The 27,532-nt window shown below is 43.6% G+C and overlaps 1 protein-coding gene across 2 annotated transcripts in view; it reads right to left on the reverse strand.

Annotated features, from left to right (window-relative positions):
- Window positions 1-27,532, reverse strand: part of LOC128666695 (gastrula zinc finger protein XlCGF57.1-like) — a 96,127-nt gene that overhangs the window by 26,604 nt on the left and 41,991 nt on the right. For both annotated transcript variants that reach the window (XM_053721435.1, XM_053721433.1), the window contains exons 3-4: window positions 26,033-26,134; window positions 388-483 (exon numbers count right to left, since the gene is read on the reverse strand). In XM_053721435.1, coding sequence (XP_053577410.1) covers window positions 388-483; window positions 26,033-26,134 — 198 coding nt within the window. The remainder of the gene's footprint in view (window positions 1-387; window positions 484-26,032; window positions 26,135-27,532) is intronic.

Below are 27,532 nucleotides of genomic sequence, written 5' to 3' on the forward strand. Positions count from 1 at the left end.
TCTGAAACTGTTTCCTCTTATTTGCACACTCACTTGTCACTTGCATTCCTCAGACATGACAAATATAAATAAAATACAACTAAAGGATCTGTGTATTTATTATATGAAATATAAGTGAAAATCATAAGGCCAAAAACACTGCGCCAAAGTGAACCTCCAATGTGCTTCCTGCCCCCTATGGGCACTTCCTCATGACACACATGCACACCACTTATAACCCCTGTGATAAAGGCACAACATACATGCACACTCACATGTAAGTCACATCCATCAAACACAACATACATGCACACTCACTCACGCATAACTCACATCCCTTAGACACAACAAACGTGCACACTCACCTGCAAACCGCACAAGTCAGTCACAACACACGTGCACACTCACCTGAGCTGATATTGTCACTTGTTTCCTCATCAGGGGCTCCCAGCTGACGCCTCACACACAGATCTTCTGTTATCTTAGCTTTCACTATATCTTCGTCTGTAGAAATAAAGCAAATTTAGATATTATATCACATGATCTAGTGTTTATATCACATGACCTAGTGTTTGTATCACATGATCTAGTGTTTGTATCACATGATCTAGTGTTTATATCACATGATCTAGTGTTTATATCACATGATCTAGTGTTTATATCACATGACCTAGTGTTTATATCACATGATCTAGTGTTTATATCACATGACCTAGCGTTTGCATCACATGATCTAGTGTTTATATCCCATGATCTAGTGCTTATATCACATGACCTAGTGCTTATATCACATGACCTAGTGCTTATATCACATGACCTAGTGCTTATATCACATGACATAGTGTTTATATCACATAGTATAGTATTTATATAACATGATCTAGTGTTTATATCACATCATATAGTGTTTAAACCACATGATTTAGTGTTTATAACACAATATCTAGTGTTTATAAACTACACGAGAGAGCAGTAAGATATAGTGTTTAAACCACATGATTTGGTGTTTATATCACAATATCTAGTGTTTATAAATTACACGAGAGAGCAGTAAGTAACTGTGTGCACAGCCCCAGCACTTATAAACCAGACAGTAAACTACATGAGAGAGCAGTAAGTAATTGTGTGCACAGCCCCAGCACTTATAAACCAGTCAGTAAACTACATGAGAGAGCAGTAAGTAACTGTGTGCACAGCCCTAGCACTTATAAACCAGACATTAAACTACATGACAGAGCAGTAAGTAACTGTGTGCACAGCCCCAGCACTTATAAACCAGACAGTAAACTATGTGAGAAAGCAGTAAGTAACTGTGTGCACAGCCCCATCACTTATAAAACAGACAGTAAACTACATGAGAGAGCAGTAAGTAACTGTGTGCACAGCCCCAGCACTTATAAACCAGACAGTAAACTACATGAAAGAGCAGTAAGTAACTGTGTGCACAGCCCCAGCACTTATAAACCAGACAATAAACTACATGAGAGAGCAGTAAGTAACTGTGTGCACAGCCCCAGCGCTTATAAACCAGACGGTAAACTACATGAGAGAGCAGTAAGTAATTGTGTGCCAGCCCCAGAACTTATAAACCAGACAGTAAACGACATGAGCGCAATAAGTAACTGTGTGCACAGCCCCAGCACTTATAAACCAGCCACTAAACTACACGAGAGAGCAGTAAGTAACTGTGTGCACAGCCCCAGCACTTATAAACCAGACAGTAAACTACATGAGAGCAGTAGGTAACTGTGTGCATAGCCCCAGCACTTATAAAACACACAGTAAACTACATGAGAGTAGTAAGTAACTGTGTGCACAGCCCAGCACTTATAAACCAGACAATAAACTACATGAGAGAGCAGTAAGTAACTGTGTGCACAGCCCCAGCACATAAAAACCAGACAATAAACTACCTGAGAGAGCAGTAAGTAACTGTGTGCACAGCCACAGCACTTATAAACCATACAGTAAACTACATGAGAGAGCAGTAAGTAACTGTGTGCACAGCCCCAGCACTTGTAAACCAGACAGTAACATACATGAGAGAGCAGTAAGTAACTGTGTGCACAGTCCCAGAGCTTCTAAACCAGACAGTAAACTACATGAGAGAGCAGTAAGTAACTGTGTGCACAGCCCCAGAACTTATAAACCAGACAGTAAACTACATGAGAGAGCAGTAAGTAACTGTGCACAGCCCCAGAACTTATAAACCAGACAGTAAACTACATGAGAGCAGTAAGTAACTGTGTGTACAGCCCCAGCACTTATAAACCAGACAGTAAACTATGTGAGAGAGCAGTAAGTAAGTGTGTGCACAGCCCCAGCACTTATAAACCAGACAGTAAACTACATGAGAGCAGTAAGTAACAGTGTGCGCAGCCCCAGCACTTATAAAACTGACAGTAAACTACATGAGAGAGCAGTAACTGTGTACACAGCCCCATCACTTATAAAACAGACAGTAAACTACATGAGAAAGCAGTAAGTAACTGTGTGCACAGCCCCAGCACTTATAAACCAGACAGAAAACTACATGAGAGAGCAGTAAGTAACTGTGTGCACAGCCCCTGCACTTATAAACCAGACAGTAAACTACATGAGAGAGCAGTAAGTAACTGTGTGCACAGCCCCAGCACTTATAAACCAGACAGTAAACTACATGAGAGAGCAGTAAGTAACTGTGTGCACAGCCCCAGCGCTTATAAACCGCTTATAAACCAGACAGTAAACTACATGAAAGAGCAGTAAGTAACTGTGTGCACAGCCCCAGCACTTATAAACCAGACGGTAAACTACATGAGAGAGAGCAGTAAGTAACTGTGTGCACAGCCCCAGCACTTATAAACCAGACAGTAAACTACGTGAGAGAGCAGTAAGTAACTGTGTGCACAGCCCCAGCTCTTATAAACCAGACAGTAAACTACATGAGAGCAGTAAGTAACAGTGTGCGCAGCCCCAGCACTTATAAACCAGACAGTAAACTACGTGAGAGAGCAGTAAGTAACTGTGTGCACAGCCCCAGCACTTATAAACCAGACAGTAAACTACGTGAGAGAGCAGTAAGTAACTGTGTGCACAGCCCCAGCACTTATAAACCAGACAGTAAACTACATGAGAGCAGTAAGTAACAGTGTGCGCAGCCCCAGCACTTATAAAACAGACAGTAAACTACATGAGAGCAGTAAGTAACGGTGTGCACAGCCCCAGCACTTATAAACCAGACAGTAAACTACGTGAGAGAGCAGTAAGTAACTGTGTGCACAGCCCCAGCACTTATAAACCAGACAGTAAACTACATTAGAGCAGTAAGTAACAGTGTGCGCAGTCCCAGCACTTATAAAAAAGACAGTAAACTACATGAGAGCGCAGTAACTATGTACACAGCCCCAGCACTTATAAACCAGACAGTAAACTACATGAGAGAGCAGTAAGTAATTGTGTGCACAGCCCCAGAACTTATAAACCAGACAGTAAACTACATGAGAGCAGTAAGTAACAGTGTGCGCAGCCCCAGCACTTATAAAAAAGACAGTAAACTACATGAGAGAGCAGTAACTGTGTACACAGCCCCATCACTTATAAAACAGACAGTAAACTACATGAGATCAGTAAGTAACTGTGTGCACAGCCCCAGCACTTATAAAACAGACAGTAAACTACATGAGAGCAGTAAGTAACTGTGTGCACAGCTCCAGCACTTATAAACCAGACAGTAAACTACATGAGAGAGCAGTAAGTAACTGTGTGCAAAGCCCCAGCACTTATAAACCAGACAATAAACTACATGAGAGAGCAGTAAGTAACTGTGTGCACAGCCCAAGCACTTATAAACCAGACAGTAAACTACATGAGGGCAATAAGTAACTGTGTGCACAGCCCCAGCACTTATAAACCAGACAGTAAACTACATAAGAGAGCAGTAAGTAACTGTGTGCACTGCCCCAGCACTTATAAACCAGACAGTAAACTACATGAGAGAGCAGTAAGTAACTGTGTGCACTGCCCCAGCACTTATAAACCAGACAGTAAACTACATGAGAGACCAGTAAGTAACTGTGTGCATAGCCCCAGCACTTATAAACCAGACAGTAAACTACATGAGAGAGCAGTAAGTAACTGTGTGCATAGCCCCAGCACTTATAAACCAGACAGTAAACTACATGAGAGAGCAGTAAGTAACGGTGTGCACAGCCCCAGCACTTATAAACCAGACAGTAAACTACATGAGAGAGTAGTAAGTAACTGTGTGCAGAGCCCCAGCACTTATAAACCAGACAGTAAACTACATGAGAGAGCAGTAAGTAACTGTGTGCACAGCCCCAGCACTTATAAACCAGACAGTAAACTACATGAGAGAGCAGTAAGTAATTGTGTGCACAGCCCCAGCACTTATAAACCAGACAGTAAACTACATGAGAGAGCAGTAACTGTGTGCACAGCCCCAGCACTTATTAACCAGAGAGTAAACTACATGAGAGCAGTAAGTAACTGTGTGCATAGCCCCAGCGCTTATAAACCAGACAATAAACTGCATGAGAGAGCAGTAACTGTGTGCACAGCCCCAGCACTTATAAACCAGACAGTAAACTACATGAGAGAGCAGTAAGTAACTGTGTGCACAGCCCCAGCACTTATAAACCAGACAGTAAACTACATGAGAGAGCAGTAAGTAACTGTGTGCACAGCCCCAGCACTTATAAACCAGACAGTAAACTACATGAGAGAGCAGTAAGTAACTATGTGCACAGCCCCAGCACTTATAAACCAGACAGTAAACTACATGAGAGAGCAGTAACTGTGTGCACAGCCCCAGCACTTATAAACCAGAGAGTAAACTACATGAGAGCAGTAAGTAACTGTGTGCACAGCCCCAGCGCTTATAAACCAGACAATAAACTGCATGAGAGAGCAGTAGCTGTGTGCACAGCCCCAGCACTTATAAACCAGACAGTAAACTACATGAGAGAGCAGTAAGTAACTGTGTGCACAGCCCCAGCACTTATAAACCAGACAGTAAACTACATGAGAGCAGTAAGTAACTGTATGCACAGCCCCAGCGCTTATAAACCAGACAGTAAACTACATGAGAGAGCAGTAAGTAACTGTGTGCACAGCACCAGCGCTTATAAACCAGATAGTAAACTTCATGAGAGAGCAGTAAGTAACTGTGTGCACAGCCCCAGCACTTATAAACCAGACAATAAACTACATGAGAGAGCAGTAACTGTGTGCACAGCCCCAGCACTTATAAACCAGACAGTAAACTACATGAGAGAGCAGTAACTGTGTGCACAGCCCCAGCACTTATAAACCAGACAGTAAACTACATGAGAGCAATAAGTAACTGTATGCACAGCCCCAGCACCTATAAAACAGACAGTAAACTACATGAGAGAGCAGTAAGTAACTGTGTGCACAGCCCCAGCGCTTATAAACCAGACAGTAAACTACATGAGAGCAGTAAGTAACTGTGTGCACAGCCCCAGCACTTATAAACCAGACAGTAAACTAAATGAGAGAGCAGTAAGTAACTGTATGCACAGCCCCAGCGCTTATAAACCAGACAGTAAACTTCATGAGAGAGCAGTAAGTAACTGTGTGCACAGCCCCAGAGCTTATAAACCAGACAGTAAACTATAAGAGAGCAGTAAGTAACTGTGTGCACAGCCCCAGCACTTAAAAACCAGACAGTAAACTACATTAAAGAGCAGTAACTGTGTGCACAGCCCTAGCACTTATAAACCAGACAATAAACTACATAAGAGAGCAGTAACTGTGTGCACAGCCCCAGCACTTATAAACCAGACAGTAAACTACATGAGAGCAGTAAGTAACTGTGTGCACAGCCCCAGCACTTATAAACCAGACAGTAAACTACATGAGAGAGCAGTAAGTAACTGTGTGCACAGCCCCAGCACTTATAAACCAGACAGTAAACTACATAAGAGAGCAGTAACTGTGTGCACAGCCCCAGCACTTATAAACCAGACAGTAAACTACATGAGAGCAGTAAGTAACTGTGTTCACAGCCCCAGCACTTATAAACCAGACAGTAAACAACATGAGAGAGCAGTAAGTAACTGTGTGCACAGCCCCAGCACTTATAAACCAGACAGTAAACTACATGAGAGCAGTAACTGTGTGCACAGCTCCAGCACTTATAAACCAGACAATAAACTACATGAGAGAGCAGTAAGTAACTGTGTGCACAGCCCAAGCACTTATAAACCAGACAGTAAACTAAATGAGAGCAATAAATAACTGTGTGCACAGCCCCAGCACTTATAAACCAGACAGTAAACTACATGAGAGAGCAGTAAGTAACTGTGTGCACAGCCCCAGCACTTATAAACCAGACAGTAAACTACATGAGAGAGCAGTAAGTAACTGTGTGCACAGCCCCAGCACTTATAAACCAGACAGTAAACTACATGAGAGAGCAGTAAGTAACGGTGTGCACAGCCCCAGCACTTATAAACCAGACAGTAAACTACATGAGAGAGCAGTAAGTAACGGTGTGCACAGCCCCAGCACTTATAAACCAGACAGTAAACTACATGAGAGAGCAGTAAGTAACTGTGTGCACAGCCCCAGCACTTATAAACCAGACAGTAAACTAAATGAGAGAGCAGTAAGTAACTGTATGCACAGCCCCAGCACTTATAAACCACACAGTAAACTACATGAGAGAGCAGTAACTGTGTGCACAGCCCCAGCACTTATAAACCAGACAGTAAACTACATGAGAGAGCAGTAAGTAACTGTGTGCACAGCCCCAGCACTTATAAACCAGACAGTAAACTACATGAGAGCAGTAAGTAACTGTGCGCACAGCCCCAGCACTTATAAACCAGACAGTAAACTAAATGAGAGAGCAGTAAGTAACTGTGTGCACAGCCCAAGCACTTATAAACCAGACAGTAAACTACATGAGAGAGCAGTAAGTAACTGTGTGCACAGCCCAAGCACTTATAAACCAGACAGTAAACTACATGAGAGCAGTAAGTAACTGTGTGCACAGCCCCAGCACTTATAAACCAGACAGTAAACTACATGAGAGAGCAGTAAGTAACTGTGTGCACAGCCCCAGCACTTATAAACCAGACAGTAAACTACATGAGAGAGCAGTAAGTAACTGTGTGCACAGCCCCAGCACTTATAAACCAGACAGTAAACTACATGAGAGAGCAGTAAGTAACTGTGTGCACAGCCCCAGCACTTATAAACCAGACAGTAAACTACATGAGAGAGCAGTAAGTAACGGCGTGCACAGCCCCAGCACTTATAAACCAGACAGTAAACTACATGAGAGAGCAGTAAGTAACTGTGTGCACAGCCCAAGCACTTATAAACCAGACAGTAAACTACATGAGAGCAATAAGTTACTGTGTGCACAGCCCCAGCACTTATAAACCAGACAGTAAACTACATGAGAGCAATAAGTAACTGTGTGCACAGCCCCAGCACTTATAAACCAGACAGTAAACTACATGAGAGAGCAGTAAGTAACTGTGTGCACTGCCCCAGCACTTATAAACCAGACAGTAAACTACATGAGAGAGCAGTAAGTAACTGTGTGCACAGCCCCAGCACTTATAAACCAGACAGTAAACTACATGAGAGCAGTAAGTAACTATGTGCACAGCCCCAGCACTTATAAACCAGACAGTAAACAACATGAGAGAGCAGTAATTAACTGTGTGCACAGCCCCAGCACTTATAAACCAGACAGTAAACTACATGAGAGAGCAGTAAGTAACTGTGTGCACAGCCCCAGCACTTATAAACCAGACAGTAAACTACATGAGAGAGCAGTAAGTAACGGCGTGCACAGCCCCAGCACTTATAAACCAGACAGTAAACTACATGAGAGAGCAATAAGTAACTGTGTGCACAGCCCCAGCACTTATAAACCAGACAGTAAACTACATGAGAGCAATAAGTAACTGTGTGCACAGCCCCAGCACTTATAAACCAGACAGTAAACTACATGAGAGAGCAGTAAGTAACTGTGTGCACAGCCCCAGCACTTATAAACCAGACAGTAAACTACATGAGAGAGCAGTAAGTAACTGTGTGCACTGCCCCAGCACTTATAAACCAGACAGTAAACTACATGAGAGAGCAGTAAGTAACTGTGTGCACAGCCCCAGCACTTATAAACCAGACAGTAAACTACATGAGAGCAGTAAGTAACTGTGTGCACAGCCCCAGCACTTATAAACCAGACAGTAAACAACATGAGAGAGCAGTAAGTAACTGTGTGCACAGCCCCAGCACTTATAAACCAGACAGGTAAACTACATGAGAGAGCAGTAAGTAACTGTGTGCACAGCCCCAGCACTTATAAACCAGACAGTAAACTACATGAGAGAGCAGTAAGTAACTGTGTGCACAGCCCCAGCACTTATAAACCAGACAGTAAACTACATGAGAGAGCAGTAAGTAACTGTGTGCACAGCCCCAGCACTTATAAAACAGACAGTAAACTACATGAGAGAGCAGTAAGTAACTGTGTGCACAGCCCAAGCACTTATAAACCAGACAGTAAACTACATGAGAGCAGTAAGTAACTGTGTGCACAACCCCAGCACTTATAAACCAGACAGTAAACTACATGAGAGCAATAAGTAACTGTGTGCACAGCCCCAGCACTTATAAACCAGACAGTAAACTACATGAGAGCAGTAAGTAACTGTGTGCACAGCCCCAGCACTTATAAACCAGACAGTAAACTACATGAGAGAGCAGTAAGTAACTGTGTGCACAGCCCCAGCACTTATAAACCAGACAGTAAACTACATGAGAGAGCAGTAAGTAACGGCGTGCACAGCCCCAGCACTTATAAACCAGACAGTAAACTACACGAGAGAGCAGTAAGTAACTGTGTGCACAGCCCCAGCACTTATAAACCAGACAGTAAACTACATGAGAGAGCAGTAAGTAACAGTGTGCACAGCCCCAGCACTTATAAACCAGACAGTAAACTACATGAGAGAGCAGTAAGTAACTGTGTGCACAGCCCCAGCACTTATAAACCAGACAGTAAACTACATGAGAGCAGTAAGTAACTGTGTGCACAGCCCCAGCACTTATAAACCAGACAGTAAACAACATGAGAGAGCAGTAAGTAACTGTGTGCACAGCTCCAGCACTTATAAACTAGACAGTAAACTACATGAGAGAGCAGTAAGTAACTGTGTGCACAGCCCAAGCACTTATAAACCAGACAGTAAACTACATGAGAGCAGTAAGTAACTGTGTGCACAGCCCCAGCACTTATAAACCAGACAGTAAACTACATGAGAGAGCAGTAAGTAACTGTGTGCACAGCCCCAGCGCTTATAAACCAGACAGTAAACTACATGAGAGCAGTAAGTAACTGTGTGCACAGCCCCAGCACTTATAAACCAGACAGTAAACTACATGAGAGAGCAGTAAGTAACTGTGTGCACAGCCCCAGCACGTATAAACCATACAGTAAACTACATGAGAGAGCAGTAAGTAACTGTGTGCACAGCCCCAGAACTTATAAACCAGACAGTAAACTACATGAGAGAGCAGTAAGTAACTGTGTGCACAGCCCCAGCACTTATAAACCAGACAGTAAACTACATGAGAGAGCAGTAAGTAACTGTGTGCACAGCCCCAGCACTTATAAACCAGACAGTAAACTACATGAGAGAGCAGTAAGTAACTGTGTGCACAGCCCCAGCACTTATAAACCAGACAGTAAACTACATGAGAGCAGTAAGTAACTATGTGCACAGCCCCAGCACTTATAAACCAGACAGTAAACAACATGAGAGAGCAGTAATTAACTGTGTGCACAGCCCCAGCACTTATAAACCAGACAGTAAACTACATGAGAGAGCAGTAAGTAACTGTGTGCACAGCCCCAGCACTTATAAACCAGACAGTAAACTACATGAGAGAGCAGTAAGTAACTGTGTGCACAGCCCCAGCACTTATAAACCAGACAGTAAACTACATGAGAGAGCAGTAAGTAACTGTGTGCACAGCCCCAGCACTTATAAACCAGACAGTAAACTACATGAGAGCAATAAGTAACTGTGTGCACAGCCCCAGCACTTATAAACCAGACAGTAAACTACATGAGAGAGCAGTAAGTAACTGTGTGCACTGCCCCAGCACTTATAAACCAGACAGTAAACTACATGAGAGAGCAGTAAGTAACTGTGTGCACAGCCCCAGCACTTATAAACCAGACAGTAAACTACATGAGAGAGCAGTAAGTAACTGTGTGCACAGCCCCAGCACTTATAAACCAGACAGTAAACTACATGAGAGCAGTAAGTAACTGTGTGCACAGCCCCAGCACTTATAAACCAGACAGTAAACTACATGAGAGAGCAGTAAGTAACTGTGTGCACAGCCCCAGCACTTATAAACCAGACAGGTAAACTACATGAGAGAGCAGTAAGTAACTGTGTGCACAGCCCCAGCACTTATAAACCAGACAGTAAACTACATGAGAGAGCAGTAAGTAACTGTGTGCACAGCCCCAGCACTTATAAACCAGACAGTAAACTACATGAGAGAGCAGTAAGTAACTGTGTGCACAGCCCCAGCACTTATAAACCAGACAGTAAACTACATGAGAGAGCAGTAAGTAACTGTGTGCACAGCCCAAGCACTTATAAACCAGACAGTAAACTACATGAGAGAGCAGTAAGTAACTGTGTGCACAGCCCCAGCACTTATAAACCAGACAGTAAACTACATGAGAGCAGTAAGTAACTGTGTGCACAGCCCCAGCACTTATAAACCAGACAGTAAACTACATGAGAGCAGTAAGTAACTGTGTGCACAGCCCCAGCACTTATAAACCAGACAGTAAACTACATGAGAGAGCAGTAAGTAACTGTGTGCACAGCCCCAGCACTTATAAACCAGACAGTAAACTACATGAGAGAGCAGTAAGTAACTGTGTGCACAGCCCCAGCACTTATAAACCAGACAGTAAACTACACGAGAGAGCAGTAAGTAACTGTGTGCACAGCCCCAGCACTTATAAACCAGACAGTAAACTACATGAGAGAGCAGTAAGTAACTGTGTGCACAGCCCCAGCACTTATAAACCAGACAGTAAACTACATGAGAGAGCAGTAAGTAACTGTGTGCACAGCCCCAGCACTTATAAACCAGACAGTAAACTACATGAGAGCAGTAAGTAACTGTGTGCACAGCCCCAGCACTTATAAACCAGACAGTAAACTACATGAGAGAGCAGTAAGTAACTGTGTGCACAGCCCCAGCACTTATAAACCAGACAGTAAACTACATGAGAGAGCAGTAAGTAACTGTGTGCACAGCCCCAGCACTTATAAACCAGACAGTAAACTACATGAGAGCAGTAAGTAACTGTGTGCACAGCCCCAGCACTTATAAACCAGACAGTAAACTACATGAGAGAGCAGTAAGTAACTGTGTGCACAGCCCCAGCGCTTATAAACCAGACAGTAAACTACATGAGAGCAGTAAGTAACTGTGTGCACAGCCCCAGCACTTATAAACCAGACAGTAAACTACATAAGAGAGCAGTAAGTAACTGTGTGCACAGCCCCAGCACTTATAAACCATACAGTAAACTACATGAGAGAGCAGTAAGTAACTGTGTGCACAGCCCCAGAACTTATAAACCAGACAGTAAACTACATGAGAGAGCAGTAAGTAACTGTGTGCACAGCCCCAGCACTTATAAACCAGACAGTAAACTACATGAGAGAGCAGTAAGTAACTGTGTGCACAGCCCCAGCACTTATAAACCAGACAGTAAACTACATGAGAGAGCAGTAAGTAACTGTGTGCACAGCCCCAGCACTTATAAACCAGACAGTAAACTACATGAGAGAGCAGTAAGTAACTGTGTGCACAGCCCCAGCACTTATAAACCAGACAGTAAACTACATGAGAGAGCAGTAAGTAACTGTGTGCACAGCCCCAGCACTTATAAACCAGACAGTAAACTACATGAGAGAGCAGTAAGTAACTGTGTGCACAGCCCCAGCACTTATAAACCAGACAGTAAACTACATGAGAGAGCAGTAAGTAACTGTGTGCACAGCCCCAGCACTTATAAACCAGACAGTAAACTACATGAGAGAGCAGTAAGTAACTGTGTGCACAGCCCCAGCACTTATAAACCAGACAGTAAACTACATGAGAGAGCAGTAAGTAACTGTGTGCACAGCCCCAGCACTTATAAACCAGACAGTAAACTACATGAGAGAGCAGTAAGTAACTGTGTGCACAGCCCCAGCACTTATAAACCAGACAGTAAACTACATGAGAGAGCAGTAAGTAACTGTGTGCACAGCCCCAGCACTTATAAACCAGACAGTAAACTACATGAGAGAGCAGTAACTGTGTGCACAGCCCCAGCACTTATAAACCAGACAGTAAACTACATGAGAGCAGTAAGTAACTGTGTGCACAGCCCCAGCACTTATAAACCAGACAGTAAACTACATGAGAGAGCAGTAAGTAACTGTGTGCACAGCCCCAGCACTTATAAACCAGACAGTAAACTACATGAGAGAGCAGTAAGTAACTGTGTGCACAGCCCCAGTACTTATAAACCAGACAGTAAACTACATGAGAGAGCAGTAACTGTGTGCACAGCCCCAGCACTTATAAACCAGACAGTAAACTACATGAGAGAGCAGTAAGTAACTGTGTGCACAGCCCCAGCACTTATAAACCAGACAGTAAACTACATGAGAGAGCAGTAAGTAACTGTGTGCACAGCCCCAGCACTTATAAACCAGACAGTAAACTACATGAGAGCAGTAAGTAACTGTGTGCACAGCCCCAGCACTTATAAACCAGACAGTAAACTACATGAGAGAGCAGTAAGTAACTGTGTGCACAGCCCCAGCACTTATAAACCAGACAGTAAACTACATGAGAGAGCAGTAAGTAACTGTGTGCACAGCCCCAGCACTTATAAACCAGACAGTAAACTACATGAGAGAGCAGTAAGTAACTGTGTGCACAGCCCCAGCACTTATAAACCAGACAGTAAACTACATGAGAGAGCAGTAAGTAACTGTGTGCACAGCCCCAGCACTTATAAACCAGACAGTAAACTACATAGAGAGCAGTAAGTAACTGTGTGCACAGCCCCAGCACTTATAAACCAGACAGTAAACTACATGAGAGCAGTAAGTAACTGTGTGCACAGCCCTAGCACTTATAAACCAGACAGTAAACTACATGAGAGAGCAGTAAGTAACTGTGTGCACAGCCCCAGCACTTATAAACCAGACAGTAAACTACATGAGAGAGCAGTAGTAACTGTGTGCACAGCCCCAGCACTTATAAACCAGACAGTAAACTACATGAGAGCAGTAAGTAACTGTGTGCACAGCCCCAGCACTTATAAACCAGACAGTAAACTACATGAGAGAGCAGTAAGTAACTGTGTGCACAGCCCCAGCACTTATAAACCAGACAGTAAACTACATGAGAGCAGTAGTAACTGTGTGCACAGCCCCAGCACTTATAAACCAGACAGTAAACTACATGAGAGAGCAGTAAGTAACTGTGTGCACAGCCCCAGCACTTATAAACCAGACAGTAAACTACATGAGAGCAGTAAGTAACTGTGTGCACAGCCCCAGCACTTATAAACCAGACAGTAAACTACATGAGAGAGCAGTAAGTAACTGTGTGCACAGCCCCAGCACTTATAAACCAGACAGTAAACTACATGAGAGAGCAGTAAGTAACTGTGTGCACAGCCTCAGCACTTATAAACCAGACAGTAAACTACATGAGAGCAGTAAGTAACTGTGTGCACAGCCCCAGCACTTATAAACCAGACAGTAAACTACATGAGAGCAGTAAGTAACTGTGTGCACAGCCCCAGCACTTATAAACCAGACAGTAAACTACATGAGAGAGCAGTAAGTAACTGTGTGCACAGCCCCAGCACTTATAAACCAGACAGTAAACTACATGAGAGCAGTAAGTAACTGTGTGCACAGCCCCAGCGCTTATAAACCAGACAGTAAACTACATGAGAGAGCAGTAAGTAACTGTGTGCACAGCCCCAGCACTTATAAACCAGACAGTAAACTACATGAGAGCAGTAAGTAACAGTGTGCACAGCCCCAGCACTTATAAACCAGACAGTAAACTACATGAGAGAGCAGTAAGTAACTGTGTGCACAGCCCCAGCACTTATAAACCAGACGGTAAACTACATGAGAGAGCAGTAAGTAACTGTGTGCACAGCCCCAGCACTTATAAACCAGACAGTAAACTACATGAGAGAGCAGTAAGTAACTGTGTGCACAGCCCCAGCACTTATAAACCAGACAGTAAACTACATGAGAGAGCAGTAAGTAACTGTGTGCACAGCCCCAGCACTTATAAACCAGACAGTAAACTACATGAGAGAGCAGTAAGTAACTGTGTGCACAGCCCCAGCAGCTTATAAACCAGACAGTAAACTACATGAGAGAGCAGTAAGTAACTGTGTGCACAGCCCCAGCACTTATAAACCAGACAGTAAACTACATGAGAGCAGTAAGTAACTGTGTGCACAGCCCCAGCACTTATAAACCAGACAGTAAACTACATGAGAGAGCAGTAAGTAACTGTGTGCACAGCCCCAGCACTTATAAACCAGACAGTAAACTACATGAGAGAGCAGTAAGTAACTGTGTGCACAGCCCCAGCACTTATAAACCAGACAGTAAACTACATGAGAGCAGTAAGTAACTGTGTGCACAGCCCCAGCACTTATAAACCAGACAGTAAACTACATGAGAGAGCAGTAAGTAACTGTGTGCACAGCCCCAGCACTTATAAACCAGACAGTAAACTACATGAGAGAGCAGTAAGTAACTGTGTGCACAGCCCCAGCACTTATAAACCAGACAGTAAACTACATGAGAGAGCAGTAAGTAACTGTGTGCACAGCCCCAGCACTTATAAACCAGACAGTAAACTACATGAGAGAGCAGTAAGTAACTGTGTGCACAGCCCCAGCACTTATAAACCAGACAGTAAACTACATGAGAGAGCAGTAAGTAACTGTGTGCACAGCCCAAGCACTTATAAACCAGACAGTAAACTACATGAGAGCAGTAAGTAACTGTGTGCACAGCCCCAGCACTTATAAACCAGACAGTAAACTACATGAGAGCAATAAGTAACTGTGTGCACAGCCCCAGCACTTATAAACCAGACAGTAAACTACATGAGAGAGCAGTAAGTAACTGTGTGCACAGCCCCAGCACTTATAAACCAGACAGTAAACTACATGAGAGAGCAGTAAGTAACTGTGTGCACAGCCCCAGCACTTATAAACCAGACAGTAAACTACATGAGAGAGCAGTAAGTAACTGTGTGCACAGCCCCAGCACTTATAAACCAGACAGTAAACTACATGAGAGCAGTAAGTAACTGTGTGCACAGCCCCAGCACTTATAAACCAGACAGTAAACTACATGAGAGAGCAGTAAGTAACTGTGTGCACAGCCCCAGCACTTATAAACCAGACAGTAAACTACATGAGAGAGCAGTAAGTAACTGTGTGCACAGCCCCAGCACTTATAAACCAGACAGTAAACTACATGAGAGAGCAGTAAGTAACTGTGTGCACAGCCCCAGCACTTATAAACCAGACAGTAAACTACATGAGAGAGCAGTAAGTAACTGTGTGCACAGCCCCAGCACTTATAAACCAGACAGTAAACTACATGAGAGAGCAGTAAGTAACTGTGTGCACAGCCCCAGCACTTATAAACCAGACAGTAAACTACATGAGAGCAGTAAGTAACTGTGTGCACAGCCCCAGCACTTATAAACCAGACAGTAAACTACATGAGAGAGCAGTAAGTAACTGTGTGCACAGCCCCAGCACTTATAAACCAGACAGTAAACTACATGAGAGAGCAGTAAGTAACTGTGTGCACAGCCCCAGCACTTATAAACCAGACAGTAAACTACATGAGAGAGCAGTAAGTAACTGTGTGCACAGCCCCAGCACTTATAAACCAGACAGTAAACTACATGAGAGAGCAGTAAGTAACTGTGTGCACAGCCCCAGCACTTATAAACCAGACAGTAAACTACATGAGAGAGCAGTAAGTAACTGTGTGCACAGCCCCAGCACTTATAAACCAGACAGTAAACTACATGAGAGAGCAGTAAGTAACTGTGTGCACAGCCCCAGCACTTATAAACCAGACAGTAAACTACATGAGAGAGCAGTAACTGTGTGCACAGCCCCAGCACTTATAAACCAGACAGTAAACTACATGAGAGCAGTAAGTAACTGTGTGCACAGCCCCAGCACTTATAAACCAGACAGTAAACTACATGAGAGAGCAGTAACTGTGTGCACAGCCCCAGCACTTATAAACCAGACAGTAAACTACATGAGAGAGCAGTAAGTAACTGTGTGCACAGCCCCAGCACTTATAAACCAGACAGTAAACTACATGAGAGAGCAGTAAGTAACTGTGTGCACAGCCCCAGCACTTATAAACCAGACAGTAAACTACATGAGAGAGCAGTAAGTAACTGTGTGCACAGCCCCAGCACTTATAAACCAGACAGTAAACTACATGAGAGAGCAGTAAGTAACTGTGTGCACAGCCCCAGCACTTATAAACCAGACAGTAAACTACATGAGAGAGCAGTAAGTAACTGTGTGCACAGCCCCATCACTTATAAACCAGACAGTAAACTACATGAGAGAGCAGTAAGTAACTGTGTGCACAGCCCCAGCACTTATAAACCAGACAGTAAACTACATGAGAGAGCAGTAAGTAACTGTGTGCACAGCCCCAGCACTTATAAACCAGACAGTAAACTACATGAGAGAGCAGTAAGTAACTGTGTGCACAGCCCCAGCACTTATAAACCAGACAGTAAACTACATGAGAGAGCAGTAAGTAACTGTGTGCACAGCCCCAGCACTTATAAACCAGACAGTAAACTACATGAGAGCAGTAAGTAACTGTGTGCACAGCCCCAGCACTTATAAACCAGACAGTAAACTACATGAGAGAGCAGTAAGTAACTGTGTGCACAGCCCCAGCACTTATAAACCAGACAGGTAAACTACATGAGAGAGCAGTAAGTAACTGTGTGCACAGCCCCAGCACTTATAAACCAGACAGTAAACTAAACGAAAGAGCAGTAAGTAACTGTGTGCACCACCCCAGCACTTATAAACCAGACAGTAAACTACATGAGAGAGCAGTAAGTAACTGTGTGCACAGCCCCAGCACTTATAAACCAGACAGTAAACTACATGAGAGAGCAGTAAGTAACTGTGTGCACAGCCCCAGCACTTATAAACCAGACAGTAAACTACATGAGAGAGCAGTAAGTAACTGTGTGCACAGCCCCAGCACTTATAAACCAGACAGTAAACTACATGAGAGCAGTAAGTAACTGTGTGCACAGCCCCAGCACTTATAAACCAGACAGTAAACTACATGAGAGAGCAGTAAGTAACTGTGTGCACAGCCCCAGCACTTATAAACCAGACAGTAAACTACATGAGAGAGCAGTAAGTAACTGTGTGCACAGCCCCAGCACTTATAAACCAGACAGTAAACTACATGAGAGAGCAGTAACTGTGTGCACAGCCCCAGCACTTATAAACCAGACAGTAAACTACATGAGAGAGCAGTAAGTAACTGTGTGCACAGCCCCAGCACTTATAAACCAGACAGTAAACTACATGAGAGAGCAGTAAGTAACTGTGTGCACAGCCCCAGCACTTATAAACCAGACAGTAAACTACATGAGAGAGCAGTAAGTAACTGTGTGCACAGCCCCAGCACTTATAAACCAGACAGTAAACTACATGAGAGAGCAGTAAGTAACTGTGTGCACAGCCCCAGTACTTATAAACCAGACAGTAAACTACATGAGAGAGCAGTAAGTAACTGTGTGCACAGCCCCAGCACTTATAAACCAGACAGTAAACTACATGAGAGAGCAGTAAGTAACTGTGTGCACAGCCCCAGCACTTATAAACCAGACAGTAAACTACATGAGAGAGCAGTAAGTAACTGTGTGCACAGCCCCAGCACTTATAAACCAGACAGTAAACTACATGAGAGAGCAGTAAGTAACTGTGTGCACAGCCCCAGCACTTATAAACCAGACAGTAAACTACATGAGAGAGCAGTAAGTAACTGTGTGCACAGCCCCAGCACTTATAAACCAGACAGTAAACTACATGAGAGAGCAGTAAGTAACTGTGTGCACAGCCCCAGCACTTATAAACCAGACAGTAAACTACATGAGAGAGCAGTAAGTAACTGTGTGCACAGCCCCAACACTTATAAACCAGACAGTAAACTACATGAGAGAGCAGTAAGTAACTGTGTGCACAGCCCCAGCACTTATAAACCAGACAGTAAACTACATGAGAGCAGTAAGTAACTGTGTGCACAGCCCCAGCACTTATAAACCAGACAGTAAACTACATGAGAGAGCAGTAAGTAACTGTGTGCACAGCCCCAGCACTTATAAACCAGACAGTAAACTACATGAGAGAGCAGTAAGTAACTGTGTGCACAGCCCCAGCACTTATAAACCAGACAGTAAACTACATGAGAGCAGTAAGTAACTGTGTGCACAGCCCCAGCACTTATAAACCAGACAGTAAACTACATGAGAGAGCAGTAAGTAACTGTGTGCACAGCCCCAGCACTTATAAACCAGACAGTAAACTACATGAGAGCAGTAAGTAACTGTGTGCACAGCCCCAGCACTTATAAACCAGACAGTAAACTACAAGAGAGCAGTAAGTAACTGTGTGCACAGCCCCAGCACTTATAAACCAGACAGTAAACTACATGAGAGAGCAGTAAGTAACTGTGTGCACAGCCCCAGAACTTATAAACCAGACAGTAAACTACATGAGAGAGCAGTAAGTAACTGTGTGCACAGCCCCAGCACTTATAAACCAGACAGTAAACTACATGAGAGAGCAGTAAGTAACTGTGTGCACAGCCCCAGCACTTATAAACCAGACAGTAAACTACATGAGAGAGCAGTAAGTAACTGTGTGCACAGCCCCAGCACTTATAAACCAGACAGTAAACTACATGAGAGAACAGTAAGTAACTGTGTGCACAGCCCCAGCACTTATAAACCAGACAGTAAACTACATGAGAGAGCAGTAAGTAACTGTGTGCACAGCCCCAGCACTTATAAACCAGACAGTAAACTACATGAGAGAGCAGTAACTGTGTGCACAGCCCCAGCACTTATAAACCAGACAGTAAACTACATGAGAGCAGTAAGTAACTGTGTGCACAGCCCCAGCACTTATAAACCAGACAGTAAACTACATGAGAGAGCAGTAAGTAACTGTGTGCACAGCCCCAGCACTTATAAACCAGACAGTAAACTACATGAGAGAGCAGTAAGTAACTGTGTGCACAGCCCCAGCACTTATAAACCAGACAGTAAACTACATGAGAGAGCAGTAACTGTGTGCACAGCCCCAGCACTTATAAACCAGACAGTAAACTACATGAGAGAGCAGTAAGTAACTGTGTGCACAGCCCCAGCACTTATAAACCAGACAGTAAACTACATGAGAGAGCAGTAAGTAACTGTGTGCACAGCCCCAGCACTTATAAACCAGACAGTAAACTACATGAGAGCAGTAAGTAACTGTGTGCACAGCCCCAGCACTTATAAACCAGACAGTAAACTACATGAGAGAGCAGTAAGTAACTGTGTGCACAGCCCCAGCACTTATAAACCAGACAGTAAACTACATGAGAGAGCAGTAAGTAACTGTGTGCACAGCCCCAGCACTTATAAACCAGACAGTAAACTACATGAGAGAGCAGTAAGTAACTGTGTGCACAGCCCCAGCACTTATAAACCAGACAGTAAACTACATGAGAGAGCAGTAAGTAACTGTGTGCACAGCCCCAGCACTTATAAACCAGACAGTAAACTACATGAGAGAGCAGTAAGTAACTGTGTGCACAGCCCCAGCACTTATAAACCAGACAGTAAACTACATGAGAGAGCAGTAAGTAACTGTGTGCACAGCCCCAGCACTTATAAACCAGACAGTAAACTACATGAGAGAGCAGTAAGTAACTGTGTGCACAGCCCCAGCACTTATAAACCAGACAGTAAACTACATGAGAGAGCAGTAAGTAACTGTGTGCACAGCCCCAGCACTTATAAACCAGACAGTAAACTACATGAGAGCAGTAAGTAACTGTGTGCACAGCCCCAGCACTTATAAACCAGACAGTAAACTACATGAGAGCAGTAAGTAACTGTGTGCACAGCCCCAGCACTTATAAACCAGACAGTAAACTACATGAGAGCAGTAAGTAACTGTGTGCACAGCCCCAGCACTTATAAACCAGACAGTAAACTACATGAGAGAGCAGTAAGTAACTGTGTGCACAGCCCCAGCACTTATAAACCAGACAGTAAACTACATGAGAGCAGTAAGTAACTGTGTGCACAGCCCCAGCACTTATAAACCAGACAGTAAACTACATGAGAGAGCAGTAAGTAACTGTGTGCACAGCCCCAGCACTTATAAACCAGACAGTAAACTACATGAGAGAGCAGTAAGTAACTGTGTGCACAGCCCCAGCACTTATAAACCAGACAGTAAACTACATGAGAGCAGTAAGTAACTGTGTGCACAGCCCCAGCACTTATAAACCAGACAGTAAACTACATGAGAGAGCAGTAAGTAACTGTGTGCACAGCCCCAGCACTTATAAACCAGACAGTAAACTACATGAGAGAGCAGTAAGTAACTGTGTGCACAGCCCCAGCACTTATAAACCAGACAGTAAACTACATGAGAGCAGTAAGTAACTGTGTGCACAGCCCCAGCACTTATAAACCAGACAGTAAACTACATGAGAGAGCAGTAAGTAACTGTGTGCACAGCCCCAGCACTTATAAACCAGACAGTAAACTACATGAGAGCAGTAAGTAACTGTGTGCACAGCCCCAGCACTTATAAACCAGACAGTAAACTACATGAGAGAGCAGAAAGTAACTGTGTGCACAGCCCCAGCACTTATAAACCAGACAGTAAACTACATGAGAGAGCAGTAAGTAACTGTGTGCACAGCCCCAGCACTTATAAACCAGACAGTAAACTACATGAGAGAGCAGTAAGTAACTGTGTGCACAGCCCCAGCACTTATAAACCAGACAGTAAACTACATGAGAGAGCAGTAAGTAACTGTGTGCACAGCCCCAGCACTTATAAACCAGACAGTAAACTACATGAGAGAGCAGTAAGTAACTGTGTGCACAGCCCCAGCACTTATAAACCAGACAGTAAACTACATGAAGAGCAGTAAGTAACTGTGTGCACAGCCCCAGCACTTATAAACCAGACAGTAAACTACATGAGAGAGCAGTAAGTAACTGTGTGCACAGCCCCAGCACTTATAAACCAGACAGTAAACTACATGAGAGCAGTAAGTAACTGTGTGCACAGCCCCAGCACTTATAAACCAGACAGTAAACTACATGAGAGAGCAGTAAGTAACTGTGTGCACAGCCCCAGCACTTATAAACCAGACAGTAAACTACATGAGAGAGCAGTAAGTAACTGTGTGCACAGCCCCAGCACTTATAAACCAGACAGTAAACTACATGAGAGCAGTAAGTAACTGTGTGCACAGCCCCAGCACTTATAAACCAGACAGTAAACTACATGAGAGAGCAGTAAGTAACTGTGTGCACAGCCCCAGCACTTATAAACCAGACAGTAAACTACATGAGAGAGCAGTAAGTAACTGTGTGCACAGCCCCAGCACTTATAAACCAGACAGTAAACTACATGAGAGAGCAGTAAGTAACTGTGTGCACAGCCCCAGCACTTATAAACCAGACAGTAAACTACATGAGAGAGCAGTAACTGTGTGCACAGTCCCAGCACTTATAAACCAGACAGTAAACTACATGAGAGAGCAGTAAGTAACTGTGTGCACAGCCCCAGCACTTGTAAACCAGATAGTAAACTACATGAGAGAGCAGTAAGTAACTGTGTGCACAGCCCCATAACTTATAAACCAGACAGTAAACTACATGAGAGCAGTAAGTAACTGTGTGCACAGCCCCAGTACTTATAAACCAGACAGTAAACTACATGAGAGAGCAGTAAGTAACTGTGTGCACAGCCCCAGCACTTATAAACCATACAGTAAACTACATGAGAGCAGTAAGTAACTGTGTGCACAGCCCCAGCACTTATAAACCAGACAGTAAACTACATGAGAGTAGTAAGTAACTGTGTGCACAGCCCCAGCACTTATAAACCAGACAGTAAACTACATGAGAGAGCAGTAAGTAACTGTGTGCACAGCCCCAGCACTTATAAACCAGACAGTAAACTACATGAGAGAGCAGTAAGTAACTGTGTGCACAGCCCCAGCACTTATAAACCAGACAGTAAACTACATGAGAGCAGTAAGTAACTGTGTGCACAGCCCCAGCACTTATAAACCAGACAGTAAACTACATGAGAGAGCAGTAAGTAACTGTGTGCACAGCCCCAGCACTTATAAACCAGACAGTAAACTACATGAGAGCAGTAAGTAACTGTGTGCACAGCCCCAGCACTTATAAACCAGACAGTAAACTACATGAGAGCAGTAAGTAACTGTGTGCACAGCCCCAGCACTTATAAACCAGACAGTAAACTACATGAGAGAGCAGTAAGTAACTGTGTGCACAGCCCCAGCACTTATAAACCAGACAGTAAACTACATGAGAGAGCAGTAAGTAACTGTGTGCACAGCCCCAGCACTTATAAACCAGACAGTAAACTACATGAGAGCAGTAAGTAACTGTGTGCACAGCCCCAGCACTTATAAACCAGACAGTAAACTACATGAGAGAGCAGTAAGTAACTGTGTGCACAGCCCCAGCACTTATAAACCAGACAGTAAACTACATGAGAGAGCAGTAAGTAACTGTGTGCACAGCCCCAGCACTTATAAACCAGACAGTAAACTACATGAGAGAGCAGTAAGTAACTGTGTGCACAGCCCCAGCACTTATAAACCAGACAGTAAACTACATGAGAGCAGTAAGTAACAGTGTGCACAGCCCCAGCACTTATAAACCAGACAGTAAACTACATGAGAGAGCAGTAAGTAACTGTGTGCACAGCCCCAGAACTTATAAACCAGACAGTAAACTACATGAGAGAGCAGTAAGTAACTGTGTGCACAGCCCCAGCACTTATAAACCAGACAGTAAACTACATGAGAGAGCAGTAAGTAACTGTGTGCACAGCCCCAGCACTTATAAACCAGACAGTAAACTACATGAGAGCAGTAAGTAACTGTGTGCATAGCCCCAGTACTTATAAACCAGACAGTAAACTACATGAGAGAGCAGTAAGTAACTGTGTGCACAGCCCCAGCACTTATAAACCATACAGTAAACTACATGAGAGCAGTGAGTAACTGTGTGCACAGCCCCAGCACTTATAAACCAGACAGTAAACTACATGAGAGTAGTAAGTAACTGTGTGCACAGCCCCAGCGCTTCTAAACCAGACAGTAAACTACATGAGAGAGCAGTAAGTAACTGTGTGCACAGCCCCAGCAGTTATAAACCAGACAGTAAACTACATGAGAGAGCAGTAAGTAACTGTGTGCACAGCCCTAGAACTTATAAACCAGACAGTAAACTACATGAGAGAGCAGTAACTGTGTGCACAGCCCCAGCACTTATAAACCAGACAGTAAACTACATGAGAGAGTAGTAACTGTGTGCACAGCCCTAGCACTTATAAACCAGACAGTAAACTACATGAGAGAGCAGTAAGTAACTGTGTGCACAGCCCCAGCACTTATAAACCAGACAGTAAACTACATGAGAGCAGTGAGTAACTGTGTGCACAGCCCCAGCACTTATAAACCAGACAGTAAACTACATGAGAGAGCAGTAAGTAACTGTGTGCACAGCCCCAGAACTTATAAACCAGACAGTAAACTACATGAGAGCAGTAAGTAACTGTGTGCACAGCCCCAGCACTTATAAACCAGACAGTAAACTACATGAGAGAGCAGTAAGTAACTGTGTGCACAGCCCCAGCGCTTATAAACCAGACAGTAAACTACATGAGAGAGCAGTAAGTAACTGTGTGCACAGCCCCAGCACTTATAAACCAGACAGTAAACTACATGAGAGAGCAGTAACTGTGTGCACAGCCCCAGCACTTATAAACCAGACAGTAAACTACATGAGAGAGCAGTAAGTAACTGTGTGCACAGCCCCAGCACTTATAAACCAGACAGTAAACTACATGAGAGAGCAGTAAGTAACTGTGTGCACAGCCCCAGCACTTATAAACCAGACAGTAAACTAAATGAGAGAGCAGTAAGTAACTGTGTGCACAGCCCCAGCACTTATAAACCAGACAGTAAACTAAATGAGAGAGCAGTAAGTAACTGTATGCACAGCCCCAGCGCTTATAAACCAGACAGTAAACTACATGAGAGAGCAGTAAGTAACAGTGTGCACAGCCCCAGCACTTATAAACCAGACAGTAAACTACATGAGAGAGCAGTAAGTAACAGTGTGCACAGCCCCAGCACTTATAAACCAGACAGTAAACTACACTAAAGAGCAGTAAGTAACTGTGTGCACAGCCCTAGCACTTATAAGCCAGACAATAAACTACATGAGAGAGCAGTAAGTAACTGTGTGCACAGCCCCAGCACTTATAAACCAGGCAGTAAACTACATGAGAGAGCAGTTAGTAACAGTGTGCACAGCCCCAGCACTTATAAACCAGACAGTAAACTACACTAAAGAGCAGTAAGTAACTGTGTGCACAGCCCTAGCACTTATAAGCCAGACAATAAACTACATGAGAGAGCAGTAAGTAACTGTGTGCACAGCCCCAGCACTTATAAACCAGGCAGTAAACTACATGAGAGAGCAGTAAGTAACTGTGTGCACAGCCCCAGCACTTATAAACCAGACAGTAAACTACATGAGAGAGCAGTAAGTAACTGTGTGCACAGCCCCAGCACTTATAAACAAGACAGTAAACTACATGAGAGCAGTAACTGTGTGCACAGCCCCAGCACTTATAAACTAGACAGTAAACTACATGAGAGCAGTAAGTAACTGTGTGCACAGCCCCAGCACTTATAAACCAGACAGTAAACTACATGAGAGCAGTAACTGTGTGCACACCCCCAGCACTTATAAACCAGACAGTAAACTACATGAGAGAGCAGTAAGTAACTGTATGCACAGCCCCAGCACCTATAAACCAGACAGTAAAATACATGAGAGAGCAGTAAGTAACTGTGTGCACAGACCCAGCAGTTATAAACCAGACAGTAAACTACATGAGAGCAGTAAGTAACAGTGTGCACAGCCCCAGCACTTATAAACCAGACAGTAAACTACATGAGAGCAGTAAGTAACAGTGTGCACAGCCCCAGCACTTATAAACCAGACAGTAAACTACATGAGAGCAGTAAGTAACTGACTTATAAACCAGACAGTAAACTACATGAGAGCAGTAAGTAACTGTGTGCACAGCCCCAGCACTTATAAACCAGACAGTAAACTTCATGAGAGAGCAGTAAGTAACAGTGTGCACAGCCCCAGCACTTATAAACCAGACAGTAAACTACATGAGAGTGCAGTAAGTAACTGTGTGCACAGCCCCATCACTTATAAAACAGACAGAAAACTACATGAGAGAGCAGTAAGTAACTGTGTGCACAGCCCCAGCACTTATAAACCAGACAGTAAACTACATGAGAGAGCAGTAAGTAACAGTGTGCACAGCCCCAGCACTTATAAACCAGACAGTAAACTACATGAGAGAGCAGTAAGTAACTGTGTGCACAGCCCCAGCACTTATAAACCATACAGTAAACTACATGAGAGAGCAGTAAGTAACTGTGTGCACAGCCCCAGCACTTATAAACCAGACAGTAAACTACGTGAGAGAGCAGTAAGTAACTATATGCACAGCCCCGGCAGACTCTAACATATTACTACTCACCGGCAGGTTGGGACCAATGTATTTCAGTCTGATGACTATTCATGTTGTCTGTCTTATCCTCTTCTTTCACATTTAATAGCCCAGTGTTTTCCTCTAGACGCCCTGTAATTACAGAAGGAAGTTACCTGATAGTACACAGTACAGGGTGTAACATAAACTTATATAACAGTAGTCTGTACATTTAATAGCCCAGTGCCGGGTTTTCCTCTAGACGCCCTGTAATTACAGCAGGAAGTTACCTGATAGTACACAGTACAGGGTGTAACATAAACTTATATAACAGAAGTCTGTACATTTAATAGCCCAGTGCTGGGTTTTCCTCTAGACGCCCTGTAAATACAGCAGGAAGTTACCTGATAGTACACAGTACAGGGCGTAACAAACTTATATAACAGTCTGTACATTTATTAGCCCAGTGCTGGGTTTTCCTCTAGACACCCTGTAATTACAGCAGGAAGTTACCTGATAGTACACAGTACAGGGTGTAACATAAACTTATATAACAGTAGTCTGTATATTTAATAGCCCAGTGCCGGGTTTTCCTCTAGACACCCTGTAATTACAGCAGGAAGTTACCTGATAGTACACAGTACAGGGTGTAACAAACTTATATAACAGAAGTCTGTACATTTAATAGCCCAGTGCCGGGTTTTCCTCTAGACGCCCTGTAATTACAGCAGGAAGTTACCTGATAGTACACAGTACAGGGTGTAAAATAAACTTATATAACAGTCTGTACATTTAATAGCCCAGTGCAGGGTTTTCCTCTAGACACCCTGTAATTACAGCAGGAAGTTACCTGATAGTACACAGTACAGGGTGTAACATACACTTATATAACAGTCTATACATTTAATAGCCCAGTGCCGGGTTTTCCTCTAGACACCATGTAATTACAGCAGGAAGTTACCTGATAGTACACAGTACAGGATGTAACATAAACTTATATAACAGAAGTCTGTACATTTAATAGCCCAGTGCCGGGTTTTCCTCTAGACGCCCTGTAATTACAGCAGGAAGTTACCTGATAATACACAGTACAGGGTGTAACATAAATTATATAACAGAAGTCTGTACATTTAATAGCCCAGTGCCGGGTTTTCCTCTAGACACCATGTAATTACAGCAGGAAGTTACCTGATAATACACAGTACAGGGTGTAAAATAAACTTATATAACAGAAGTCTGTACATTTAATAGCCCAGTGCCGGGTTTTCCTCTAGACACCCTGTAATTACAGCAGGAAGATACCTGATAGTACACAGTACAGGGTGTAACATAAACTTATATAACAGAGTCTATACATTTAATAGCGCAGTGCCGGGTTTTCCTCTAGACACCCTGTAATTACAGCAGGAAGTTACCTGATAGTACACAGTACAGGGTGTAACATAAACTTATATAACAGAGTCTGTACATTTAATAGCCCAGTGCCGGGTTTTCCTCTAGACACCATGTAATTACAGCAGGAAGTTACCTGATAGTACACAGTACAGGATG

This window comes from Bombina bombina, chromosome 7 (assembly GCF_027579735.1).
Source record: "Bombina bombina isolate aBomBom1 chromosome 7, aBomBom1.pri, whole genome shotgun sequence".
Classification (NCBI taxonomy): Eukaryota; Metazoa; Chordata; class Amphibia; order Anura; family Bombinatoridae; genus Bombina; species Bombina bombina.